The sequence below is a fragment of the Sylvia atricapilla genome, chromosome 5 (assembly GCF_009819655.1).
Source record: "Sylvia atricapilla isolate bSylAtr1 chromosome 5, bSylAtr1.pri, whole genome shotgun sequence".
Taxonomy (NCBI): Eukaryota; Metazoa; Chordata; class Aves; order Passeriformes; family Sylviidae; genus Sylvia; species Sylvia atricapilla.
The window spans coordinates 42514424-42527376 of NC_089144.1; the positions used below are offsets into that span (position 1 = coordinate 42514424).

A 12953-nucleotide genomic window follows, 5' to 3' on the forward strand; every position below is an offset into this window, starting at 1 on the left:
GAGAAGGGCTGTGATGTCAAAGGTGTCATTCGATACGCGAGTGTTCCTGAAGAAGTATCTCATTCTGCAATTACCCTTTCTTTCCTTTTTAAATCCAGTCTGCCTTTTACTGGTTGTTCTGACATTAAATTTCTACATCTACAGAATCAGGTCAGTAATTAGGCCAACATATAAGAATTGTCACCTATAGGACAGTTCCAAATAAATGGTGTTTAACCATGAAATGCACATTTAAAATAATAACTTTGGAAGTGGTAAAAAAAGTAGGATTATCGCAAGTATATGAGGCAGTTTTCATGAAAATCTACTAGCACTCCTTACATTGAGGTTATGTAAGTTGATAATTTGCCATTTTGACTTCACAATATGAAACCCTTTTAAAAAAATAAGTGGTGGGACAAGACATATTGATTTTAACTTGGACCTATCAAAAGCTACAAGTTTTCTGCCGTTATTTAGTTTTGATTTGGCTTATTGATGGAGTTTTGTTTTGGTGTTTTGGTTTGCCTTTTTTTTCCTTCTACAACTTTACCCTCCCATCCTTTCATTTTAGTCCCTGTGACTTAGATCACAGAATAAAATGTAACATTAAAAAAAGCTGGTAATGATAAGACTTAAATGTTCTGCAGTCTACCCCTCTGAAGGAACAGTAAGTTAACTAGTTAAACTTAAATTAGGGATAATTCACTCTTATTAAAGTCTTCCAGCCTTTCTCAAACTTTTTTCCAACCATCTTCTTTCTGCCAGGTTTTTTCAGCTGTCGGTGTGTCTCATCAGGGAAACTACATTTAGATTCTATCCCTCTGGGCCAGTATTAAACTTTGTGTGATCTTAATTTATTCTGCATCTTCTCGTCTCCTGAATGAAAGTACCACCTCTGCTACTTTAATTGTGTGCTACATATTTTTGGGGTTGGATCTGTTCTGGAAGCTCCTTAAAATCTAGCAGTAAGAAACTTGTTACTTTTTTTAGAAACTAAGCTGAATGACAATTCCCAGTCCTACTGAGTCCTTTTGTCTTCTTTAGGACTGCTATGCTTCTAGCAGCTCAGTATATTTTACTAATTTTGGTATGCTAGCAACAAACTGGAATCTCTACCTGCCCACGAAATTCCTTGACTATAAATTACCAGGTGATAGGCATCAAGCAAAGGAAGGGCTGTGATTTTGGAGAGTGGCATCCCTCCTTCTATAAACTGATAGATGAATGTTTCTCAAATTGTAGGGCTTACAAAGTTAGTGTGTTCCTTGCTGTTTCTCCTCACCTGAGAGTGCTTTGAGGACTCAAAAATGCTGATAGGAAGCAACGTATTCCTTTACTGCAGACATGTAATCAACTATAGTAACTGTAGTTATAAAGCTGGCAGGTAATAGTTTTTATGATGATTATGTTCCTGCATTAGTATGTATCAGTTTTATTTTTAGATATTGTAACTCCTAATAATACAGTTATGAGTTGGCATTGTCTTTTTAAGATTGTGATATGCAAGAGCAATTTGCTGTAATAAGTTGTTGTGCACTGTGATGACAATGATAAATGATGCCTCAGAAAGTATGTTCAAGCATCGTGTGTCATCAGGGTGCTGTTTCAGCAGCTATGGAGATTTTTTTTTTCCCCTCAGACACTGTGTTAAGGTAGTATATGTCCAAACAAAAATGGTATCTAGAGAAGAACGCTTTAAGATGGTAATTCCAGGCTTGTGCTGACTGCATGGTCACTGCAGGAAAAGAATTAGTAAGAGGATGTGTAGAATTCAAGGACACATGGACAAACATGATAACCTTGGGGCATGTATGCTGCAATGCACGCATTAATTACACTAATCACATATGATTTCATAATAATAATTGATGTAAAACAATACATAAGCACAAGGGGCAAATACAGTAGGAATATAGTAGCCCACCAAAAATTCTTTCATGTCTGAAAAGAGGTATTTTACCTTAGTGTTAATCCTACTTTTAAATAAAATTAAGAGCCCCTACTGTAATTATGTGGGATCCTATTGGGAGCAGCTGTGTTGGCAGCAGAGCTGTCTGGGCTGCCAAGAGGCCTTAAGAGGTCGTACTCTGTCACTAGAGGGGAGTGTGAGATCTGCTTTACCAGCGTGGTGTTGGATATTCATCCACCTAGATGCAGGAAGAAAATGTAGTCCAAGGGCATAAAGGTTGAATTGCATGCTGTTTTGTTGTTGTAGTACCATTATACCTTATGATCTTTTCTCCTCCATCAACATGGTTATGAAAATAAATATTAAACCTATGAAATAACTTGTGGAGTAGTGTTGGGTTTTTGCTTCTGTTGAAATTTTCTTATCAAAATCCTGTTACAGTCTGTTTGCCAAGAGAATGGAAAAGAAAACAAAGAATATCAAGTAGGTACATAACGTTTTGAAATAAAAGGATGATTTGGAATGCATAGGATGTTACTTTTAGTCTAAGAAACACTGGTGTTCTGAGGAAATTAGCAGATGTAATGGCTGAGCCACGCTCCATCATATTTGAAAAGTCATGATAATCAGGCTGTGACTACTAGTCAGTGGCTGGAGTGACATTGACTACCTGTAACTATTTTAATTGCTTCCTTATCACACCCAGACCCTGGGAACGGCCGACCAGTCAGCCTCACCTTTGTGCCTGACAAGATCATGGAGCAGGTCCTGCTGGAATTCGTGTCAAAGCATATGAGAGGTGATTGTATGAAGGTGATTAGAGACAGCCGACATGGCTTCACCAACAGCAAATCATGCCCAACAAATCTAGTGGCTGTCTATGATGGAATCACTGCATCAGGGGAAAAAGGAAAAGTAAGTGATGTCACTTCACTTCTGTAAAGCCTTTAATACTGTCCCTTCCAGTGTTTTTGCCTCTAAATTGTTGTAGCTTTGATGGATGGACTATTAGATGGGCAAGGAATTGTATGACTGCAACCAAAGAGCTACCAGTGCTGAGTGGTATCTCCCCAGGGGTCTGTTTTGGGGCCTATAGTATTTACTATCTTTTGTGATGACATAGATAGTGGGATTGAGTGCACCTTCAGGAGGTTTGTGGGTGACAGCAAACTGAGTGGTTCAATTGATATAAGGGAAGGGATGCCATCCAGATGACCTTGACAAGCTTGAGAAGTTGCATGTACAAACACCATGAAGTTTAAAATTGTCCTGCACCTGGCTTGAGGCAATGACCGGTATCAATATAGACTGAGTGATGAATGGATTGAAAGCAGTGGAGCAGGTACTGGGAATAGCCAGGGATGAGAAGCTGGACATCACCCAGCAGTGATACGTTGTTCTTGAGTGCTTGTATCAAGCAGAAAAGCTGCCACCATAGAGGAGATAGCTAGACATCTCAAGTTCCAGAATGGGTGATTCCAAAATGGGTGGTGTCATTACATCATATCAAGTCATGCTTATAAAATAGTAAAAATCTAATCAATGGGCCCTATTCCACTGGTGAGGCATGCATGTATAGTGGGCCATTTTGGAGGTAGAAAGTCCAAACTGCAAATACCTTACCCATTCCATGCATTCCTTTTTGAAACTCCCTTTCCTCTCCTGCAGGAAGGCTGTATACATACATAATGTGCATGTGTCAGCTTGTGTCAACTTCTTCTTGCAGTGGTTCCAATTATGAAATTTTATGCTGATCTGAGCATAATGACAGGTTCTGTTTCAGACGGACAAATTCCTGAATGGCTGAACAGGCCATGTACCATAGAGTGGAGTGAAGCAGAAGGAGGCATCTGCTTAGCATCACAAAATACTGAGCCAGGAAGAATGCCTCCAGTTTTCTCATTAGAACATGCTTGCAAAAAATACAACCCCTCAGGCTTCCAGTAACGTTCTGTTGTATCACAGAATGTTACCTGTTTTTATTGTCTCGCATTACTAATTGCAAAGCTGCAGCATGTGGACATACTATATGCAGAATCTCCATCACAACCCGGTTGCAGTTCCCCAGGGTGTTTTACAGTGACAATTAGCAATACAGATACTGTGGAGACTAGTCCTAGCTGCAAGGAGAGTCAACAGGGCCATGTAGCAGACAAGACATGTGCGAAATTGCTGCAATTCATTTTCAAAGTTACAAGGAATACCTAGTTGCCACAACTTTTGCAGGTGCAGTAGCAGGAATTGCCCAGGGAGCATGGTCTGGTGGCTTCTGCCCATTCAGAACAAATCCAGGCAGTTTTCCATCAATATGCTGTAATGCTGCAACCTAACAGGTGTTTTCACGCCATGCAATCTTTCTGACAGAGACAAAATACTAAATTCAGGCTAAAATGATCAGAAGGAAGCCTATTGGAGATAAGAGGTCTAACTTACTCTGTGCACTCTTTACATTTTTCCCTGCTAATTCTTACTTAGAAATTGTTTGCTGGCTACTTTCATTCTAGTTTAAGAGAGATCATCTTTAACTTGGTTTATATTTTGAAGAACACAGCCTGTCATTAATATAAACAGCTTATTCTTGCATCCATTAAAGATGCTATTTTTTGAATTTACTAGCTGTTGCCAGAAAAAGATCTTCCATGATTGCTACAAGAGCTGCCTTCAAGATCACTCCTGCTGCAAGGAAGTTTTCCTGCCTTAGTATTCAATACGATCATGAAACTTTGTCTTCACTAAAAATATATGAACACTTGGAGATAAGCACATTTTACTTGTGACACACCACTTAATTATGTTATCCATGTTTAATTTTGGTATTTTAAATAAAAAACACTAGATTAAGTTTCTTATGTCAGTTTACCAAGAACAGTTGGTGTTCTAGTTTTGTTATGCTCCCTCAAACCTATCATCACTTGTGTGAAATCCTAGAGTGATCCATAGTGGTAGTCAAATTTTGGTATTCAGATTCACAACACAGATCATCACTGGTTCTTCTCCCAGCCAAAACAAGAAGTAAAGGTGAGTGAAATACTCTAGCATAAGTAGATGTCGGATGTAGTGCTCCTGACATTAGTGCCTCAAGCTGGATGAATCTGCTTTAAAACACATGCTTTTCAACTTGTATATTAATGCTTTTTGCTCTTCTTACTCCTACCCTGTTACCCTGCTTTCCTTCCCCAAAAGTTGTCACAAACCTTCTCATTGCTCATATCTTTCCTTCTGCTCTCCCATTTCAATTCCTACTTCCTTCATCTACAGTGCCGTGGTTGTTAGTTCCTCGAGCTCTAAACTGGGCAGCAGGAGTCACAGGGGGAGCACATCTGTGAGTTTTTGCTGAGCAGAGACCACTCCACACCACCAGCTTGCAGCAGCAGTTTACCCAGAAGTGGTTCTGGTGTTGTTGACCACACTCTCACAAAGCTGTTTAAATAGGAGCGCTGCAGGAAGAAAGGAGTGGTAACCTGGGCCAGCATCACATATTGCAACGCTACTCTGTGAAGGGCTCAGTTGCAACCCAATCACATGCCTGCAATGAGGTGGAGCAGTTTGCTTATAAAAGCTACAGTTTTGCTGGAAAGCCAACAAGGCTGACTGTATAGATATTAAAAGTTGAACTTGTCTATGCTCCCTGCTGGAGTAGCAAAAGAGATCCTCAACACCAGGAGATGCTCTTTGAGAGGTGTCTAAGTTTGTTCAAAAGCTTGGCGATGGTAGACCAACAGGCGTGAACAGAAAAATAACAAATCTTCTTAGAAATGGATAAGCCTTTTCATTTCACAACACAAAAGCAAACCACTTAAGCTGTATAATTTTATTATGGCACTTAGTACCTAAATATTTTTTTTCCATGAAGTTTCCCCTAAGGCCTGATTTCTGAGTTTCAGCACAGTCTTAAGACTTACAAAACTAAAACAAGGCAAGAAAGCCACAAAAGTGCATCTGTTTTATTTGGCAATATGCCAAATGTAGTCAGTTTAGAAATTGCTACCTATGGCTTGACTGTTGGACTTGGATTGATTCCAAGTGCAATATTTCAAATTAAGTATATGATAGCATGCATGAGTGTATCCCCATATTTCAGTCTTCTGTGTAAATTATAGTCTTTTATAACTATAAACATACTTTGCAGTGCTCTTTGTCTTGATCCGTTAGAATAATATAATTTTCATCAACTTTATATGCCTGCAAAAAGAACCTTCTTTTTTTAGAAGCTGGCCTTAAACACTTGAAACCAGAATAAAAACATAAGAGTAACTTTGAGAAAAAGGACCAAGTTCTTCCAAGACAGTCCTAAATAGAGATCACAGCAATGAAACCACACACATCTTCAGATAAGCTAGAGATTAATCTTGTTTAAAAACAGCTACATATTTTTTTTCTACACCTGAAAGAGGCAAATAACAGAATGAGAAATCCTTTCCCTGAGGAGAAGCTGATTTCCACAGGTCTGTAGCTTTCTAGAGATCATGTTAAAATCTGTGGGCTTTCCTATGAACTACAGACAGTCAGTTCCAAAAGGTTTATTAGAGCAGAAGTGATCTAAGCTCTGCTATCACGGTAAGCATTACAGCAGGAAAATATCAGCAGGCCTTTTGGTCAGGTAAACTTTAGAGAAGAGGAAGAAAATAGTCTGTTGCTTTCTTGCTTTGCCTCAGGATTGATAATTTCAGCTACTGATGTCTTAATTGAAATCCATCTATGTATAGAAATAATATCCATGAGGATAATGAAGAAACACAATAGAATCACACCTCCTGCTCTAGAATTTCAGGATCACAGAATTACTAAGGTTAGCAAGGGCTGCTGCAGGTTATCTACTCCAAACGCCTGCTAAAAGCAGCATCAGCTACATCAGGTTGCTCAGGGCTGTGTCTAAGTGAGTTCCATAGTGTCTCCAAGGATGAAGACTCCCTAACCTCTCTGTGTTTTCTTCTGTTCAGGCAGTTTCATTTGCTATCACTTTTGACTGGCTGGGACAATCAGAAAATAATTTCTTATAATGGCATCAATTTAGCTATGTTCTGTTAAGACATGATGTGCTTTATAGAATCTTTATGGACTAAGTAACCAGCCAAGCCATTCTGGTGAGATTTGGTCTGCAAATTCTTTTGGGGTTAAAAACTTCATAATGAAACTCATACTTTGTTTTTCTAATTGAGAAAAAATCTGTCTGTCTCTCTTATTCTTTCTTTTTCCAAAGCCAGTTCTTTCCATAGATCTTATTGAAAGAGCTGTCCTATGAATTGCTCTGGGCTACAGCACAGACAAATTCTACCATATAAAAAGTACTCTCACAGTTTACTGAGAGTGGTGAGGTCTTGAAGAAGACAGCGGAAGAAAAGATCAAAAGCCAAGACAGACATAGGATAAAGGAGACAAATCCACAACTGCATATCTTACACCCTCCTGTCCTTCACTGATCCTCTACAATCATCCTTTGGCAGGCTGGAATGGGGAAGACAGGTAGGTGACACCAAGTTGTAATTCATATATATATTCATATATTCATTCTATACTGCTAGATTTATGAGAACAGAGCCTAGTTGATTTGGCAAAAGGAAAGAAGCTAAGAATGGATCATGTTTTGGGGTGATTAATATATGACAAAAAGTACCTTTTCTTTTTATTGGAATGCTTTTTGAATTATGGTCCTCACTGAATTAAAATGTTGCACTGATCAGAATATTAATGGCCAATATATGGCAAGTGATTGAAGAGAAATCTTCCCATCTCTAAAACAATGTTGTCCAAAACAAAATCCTGGTTTCTACCAAAATATTAGTTCAAAGAATTTCCTATTGCGTGCATTCTGTGCCCAACTCACGTATCCTTTGACAGGTCCAACTGCATGGATCTGAATTGTCTAAATTGTTTATTTTGCAGATTTTCTCCTCAAATACATAGCACGAAACACTATGCAGTAGCTGCCAGCACAGTATTCAAAATAAGATATGTATTTCCCCACAAAAAATCTGCCAAATACAGGCTTACCTTCAGGACATAACCTTAGGTCATAATTGAAGAGGCTTTGTACCTAACAGCCATCAGAGCAACCAACTTTTGAAAAACTGAGAAAGTCAAGTTAAATCCTATATTTGTAGAACTGAAATTGTCAAGGATTATAACCAATATCTTCTAGGGTTTATTTATATAGTGGCTTTGTTTTATAGAGTATTTTATTGTATCTTAAATAAAAAGCTTCGGGAGGATTTTCACACAAAGCATTTGAACTGTACATTCTGATTCTCTACAAGAGACTGGAAATACAGGAAAAGACAGTATTCATTCTGTGTCTGAGCAGTTGCCATAGAGTGAATCCAAGACTGTGCCTTTGCCAAGGAGGAAGACATTGAAAAGTTTTCTGCATGATCATACCTACAAGTCTTTCAGCATAATTCAGCTTCATACCCTGCAAGAGAGTCAGCCTAGGAAAGCAGATGAAGATGTTCAGAATAGTTAGATGCTGCTATGTTTGCAAGGGCTCAAAGGGATACTGAATGCATATTCCTATTTTAGTGAGCAGTTGCTGCTTCAGGTTTGTATTGACATTTGTCTTTACACCAGAATGTGAGATGATGTTCCAGTATTCCAGAATGTACACTTCCACCAGAAATACTCCTGTTAGTTATTTTTGCAAGTTTAGATTCCCACCATCTTCTATCTGGGGCAAGTCAAGGAACACTTTTCAAGATTATAATTGTATAGATTTTGCAGAAAACTCTAGGTATACATAACAGTAATAGAGTTATTATCCAGTGAGCTTTTACATGCTATCTTTTTTCAGTTGTCCAAGCCCATCCCATCATTTTCTTAGCAAACCCTCATCTCTGAGCACAAGGGACAAGTAGTACCTGTAGGAGGCCTCTGTTTTTGAGACTAAGTCATATCTCCTTGGTGGATGCTGCAAACTCCTGAGGAAGGTGGTTAGGTATTTCTGCATACCAGTTCAGGGGAGAAGATTGGCAGGAACAGCTCTAAGGCTCTGAATTCTGGCCCAGACTTTCTCATGACATAGCCCTGAATAAGCAGGCCTAATCAGTCTGGAGATAAATTGGAGCTGGACCCTTCATGCTGGCCAGGCTCATCCAGAAAGTTAAGGTACTTCAGCGAGGGCTTGAAATCTGTAAGATCAGGAGAGATGCACTGCTGGGGGAGATGGTGCAGGTAGAAAAAAGCAGCAGCTCCTTAAAACCAAGTACTTGCATTAGAAAAGTTGTACAGACATAAAAATATTCTACTTTAATTTATTTAATACTTACTATGATCTGGATTATTCTAGAGCTCTGCAGTGGCTAGAACTACTAGCAGTAGAAATTGAACTTAGGAGGCCTTTGGAATCACTTTCCAACACTCAGTATACACAAGTTATCCTTCCATGAATATTACATTTGCTTGCTTACCGCAAAACACATTGGAAAATTTGTTGTTATTCTAAGAACGCCTCCAAGAATGTTATTTCTTTTTTTTTTTTGGCTGCTTGTCCTTGCTACAGACCCCTGCATTTACCCACTCATTTAGCATTAAGGCATTTGTTGCCGTTATTCTCTCCAGACTACTCCATGATGCAGCATTTTCCTCTTCCTGTTAAGGCCAATGCAGAAAAAAAATGAGTTCTCTTGCATTACCATTTTCAGCCCTCCTTCAGAGCCAAGATGAGGTGTTCTAACATATTCACAACTACACAGACATCCCACCCAGGAAACCACATTTTAAGCCACTCCAAATAGTAGTCAGTCTAGTTTATGTTTAAAGTCACTATTGCTCAACTGTGACCCTCTTGAAAGCAAATGAGTGTAATATTGTAGCTAGAGCTGTTTTATAGAATTGGTGTGCATTTCAGGTTTAAATCAGTACTGTACTGACATTCAAGAATTTCAGTCCCCATACAGACTGAGATGAACAGCACTTTTATTTATTTCAGTTACAAGAAAAATGACAAGTAAACCTTACAACCAGAAAGGCAATGAAGGCCTCATGAGTTTAGTGAAAACCATTTCATAATCTAGGCAATATTATGATTTCTTTAGATCACAAAGAAAGCATACCCCCCCCCCTTAAACAACTTTTCCTTATTTCTGTAAGGAAGTTTCCTGTAAGGACAGCACACTGATGTTAACAGAATCAAGAGGGACCAGCGATGTACAAAGCCTACATTCACCCTCCCACCCCCCACAAAAGGCTTAAGTGTAGATTTTATTCCAAAAGATAACATGCAGTCATGATCACATCTAGAGAAGAGGGGAAAATAAAGTCTGTTTTGAAATGAAGTCAAACCATTACTCATTAATGAAGTTAAATGAAGATACTTTTCCACATGGCAGTGTACTTCACAGATAAAGAAAGCTCCCTTTATTTAAAGCCAATGCTTATCTGACTTTGTAGTAAAGAGAAAATAGCTTACATAAAAACTGACTCCCCCTCCCCCCCAAGCACTCTAGATAAGAACTATGATGTAAGAAAAGTGCTAGAAACATGTGGGAGAAATTACTATACAAAGTGTCAAGTGCAACCCCCCACCCTCAACCCCCTTGCCTAGAGAATTCAGTGTATTTACTGAAGTACAATAGAAAAGATGGAATTCAGGAGTGGTTGACAGTGGGATACAGTGCCACAGGTTGAACAATATCCACTAAAGGACAACCCCAAGCATGCATGTACCCCACCACATGGGAAAGATGTGCTTGAGCTTACCAACCTGCTCATTTCTGCAGTTAGCTCTAGTATTATTTCCTTCCTCATTACCAACTTAATTCTTGCAGTCCTTTGAAGGGACCACTTTAAAAAAATGTCCATAATTCTAGATTATTTGACAAAACAGGATTGCTATTTTAAATAATACAGAGCTGGAAAAAGAAAATCTTACAAATCATGTCTTCTGTTGCTCTTTTAAGTGGTATTTGACCTAGAAAACATGAGGAAGTGCCAGACCAACTATTGTTTCAGCATCCTTCGCTGTCTGAACAATACAACAGAGGCAGACCATAACTTCTTCAGTCAATCTCTAGTCGATCAGTTCTGGTGCATTTCACCTATGCTTTGTCAGTTCTCAGTCTCCCCTCACTTAAGCAGTCAGGGATACATTCATTACATGGTACTCACAGTAAGTCTCGCAATTTCAGGCAGATCTATGAATTCCCCAGGAGTATCCTTTTGACTCAGTGAAGACTTTTGAGTACCTTAACTTACATTCATTCTGGAGGCAGCCACCATGATTCCATTTACCCAAAGAGCTATTTGGAGTGGGGCTGTTACCATCTTGAAATTGCAGTTTAAAGGTAAGCAGTAACACAGAAGAGTACTTTCTGTATTTCCAGTGAAGGAGCTGAGAAAAAAAAATCTGTAAGAAATCATTGCTGCAATTTTATTTTAACAAAAGGGCAGATTTATTCATGTTTACAAACAAGTTTCAAAAACAAAAAGGAGAACATGTATGCTATCCACTAACGACCTTTCAAAATGCCAACAGCCCTCATGCTGCATGAAGGATTCTATAGATTAGAAAAAAATCACAGTTCCACTCACAGTTCACCAAGACAGCACTAAACTAACATGATTAGACAAAAACAAAGGACTAAGATTCTGATGTATTTTGATTTAATCCATTTTGCCCGAGATAACAGAAATATTTCAAGCAAGTTCCATCACGTATTGATGTCCTGCATTAAACAATCCTACTAAGTTCTGAACAAAAGTTATTAATTAAGTTTCTCAAAATTTTTAAAAATTAAACAGTTGTTTCAAAACCATTAAGTAGTAAATGTATTTAAGAAACTAATTAGGACAGAGGCCATAACTTCATTAGAACACCACTGCTCATGTTTTTACAAAGCATTAGTGTTATCTATTTGGCTATTAGTAGTAGCAATTTATCTACAATATTTAACAAGGTAAATTGCAGGCAAAATTTAGTACAGTTTCAATAGAAACACCCTTTTCCTGAAAATACAGCAGTATTTGAAGGACTAGTTTTTTTGGTTTTTTTGTTTTGTTTTTTTTGTCTTCTCTGCATCATTTATAAGGAAGCTTCCCATCTATGAACAGGAACAAAAAAGTATCTACAAACCTTGTAAACAGATCTGTATCATTTATAAACATAAATAATCCAAATTATTAACAGCCAACAGCAGAAATTAAAGTATCAATTCAATGATCCAGGGCCTCCTTGCCCTTCCCAGCTTTCCCCTCAGAAAAGGATCATGATAAACTAAAGCTCTGCTAACACACTCTTCAGGACCATTCTTAGTACAACAGATGATCCACAGGTCACTTTTGCTGAGTTACTGTTTATCTGTCAGAGTTCATTATTACTCCCACCCCCAGAAAAGCACCCTCCAGTCTGGCAGAAAGCTTTTTTTAAAAAAATAAATCTACATTCGTACAAGTGTTTCTTCTGTTGAAGTCCAAGACAAGAATTATCATCTTGTCCATCATAATGTGTGAAGAGACCCAGTTTCAATTTCTTTACAATGCAGCTAGTGTGTTAACATTCAGCTTACAATCAGAGTGATGTTTCCAAACTATGTAGTGGGCTCCCTGGGGATGAAGAGGTAGCAGACTTGTTCTTGTCTGTTGTAAGGTGAATTCCACTGTCAACCGCATTGTTATTTCTATTGGGAGAGGGAGGGGGACTAGAGTTGCGTTTTGTTGGAGCATCATCTTCAGCATCAGTATCATCAATAAGGGGAATATGAGGCTCGGAATCTTCTATTCTAAACTCAGGATGCGTCATAAAATTGTGAATTGAACTTCGTGTCTCAGGTTTCTCTAGCCCCTCATACAAGGAGCTACGAAATGCATTCACCACTCGGATCTGTAAACAAAGAAAAAATATCGTTAAAATGCTACAGGTTTATTGATAATGGCATGGTTCTTATGAGCTTGAATCCACAAACAGCTAGACATGAGTGAATCAAACTTGTATGATGCAGTGGAACTTGCAATAAACTGTAAAAAATGAAGAGCATTTCAGTAGAGCACTGCCAGTCTAAACAGTAAGAATAAAACTTGTGAAAGTACTGCAAAAAGCTGAAGGGCCCTAAAATTCAGACATGGCACTAGAATT

At 38.4% G+C, this 12953-nt stretch overlaps 1 protein-coding gene across 4 annotated transcripts in view; it reads right to left on the bottom strand.

The window, feature by feature from the left end:
• Positions 1-9343: 9343 nt before the first annotated feature.
• Positions 9344-12953, bottom strand: part of ATP2B1 (ATPase plasma membrane Ca2+ transporting 1) — a 61110-nt gene continuing 57500 nt past the window's right edge. For 3 of the 4 annotated variants that reach the window (XM_066319260.1, XM_066319261.1, XM_066319262.1), the window contains one exon: positions 9344-12701. In XM_066319260.1, the coding sequence (XP_066175357.1) occupies positions 12390-12701 (312 nt within the window). In that variant the 3' untranslated portion in view covers positions 9344-12389. The remainder of the gene's footprint in view (positions 12702-12953) is intronic. The other variant, XM_066319263.1, reaches the window with a different exon arrangement.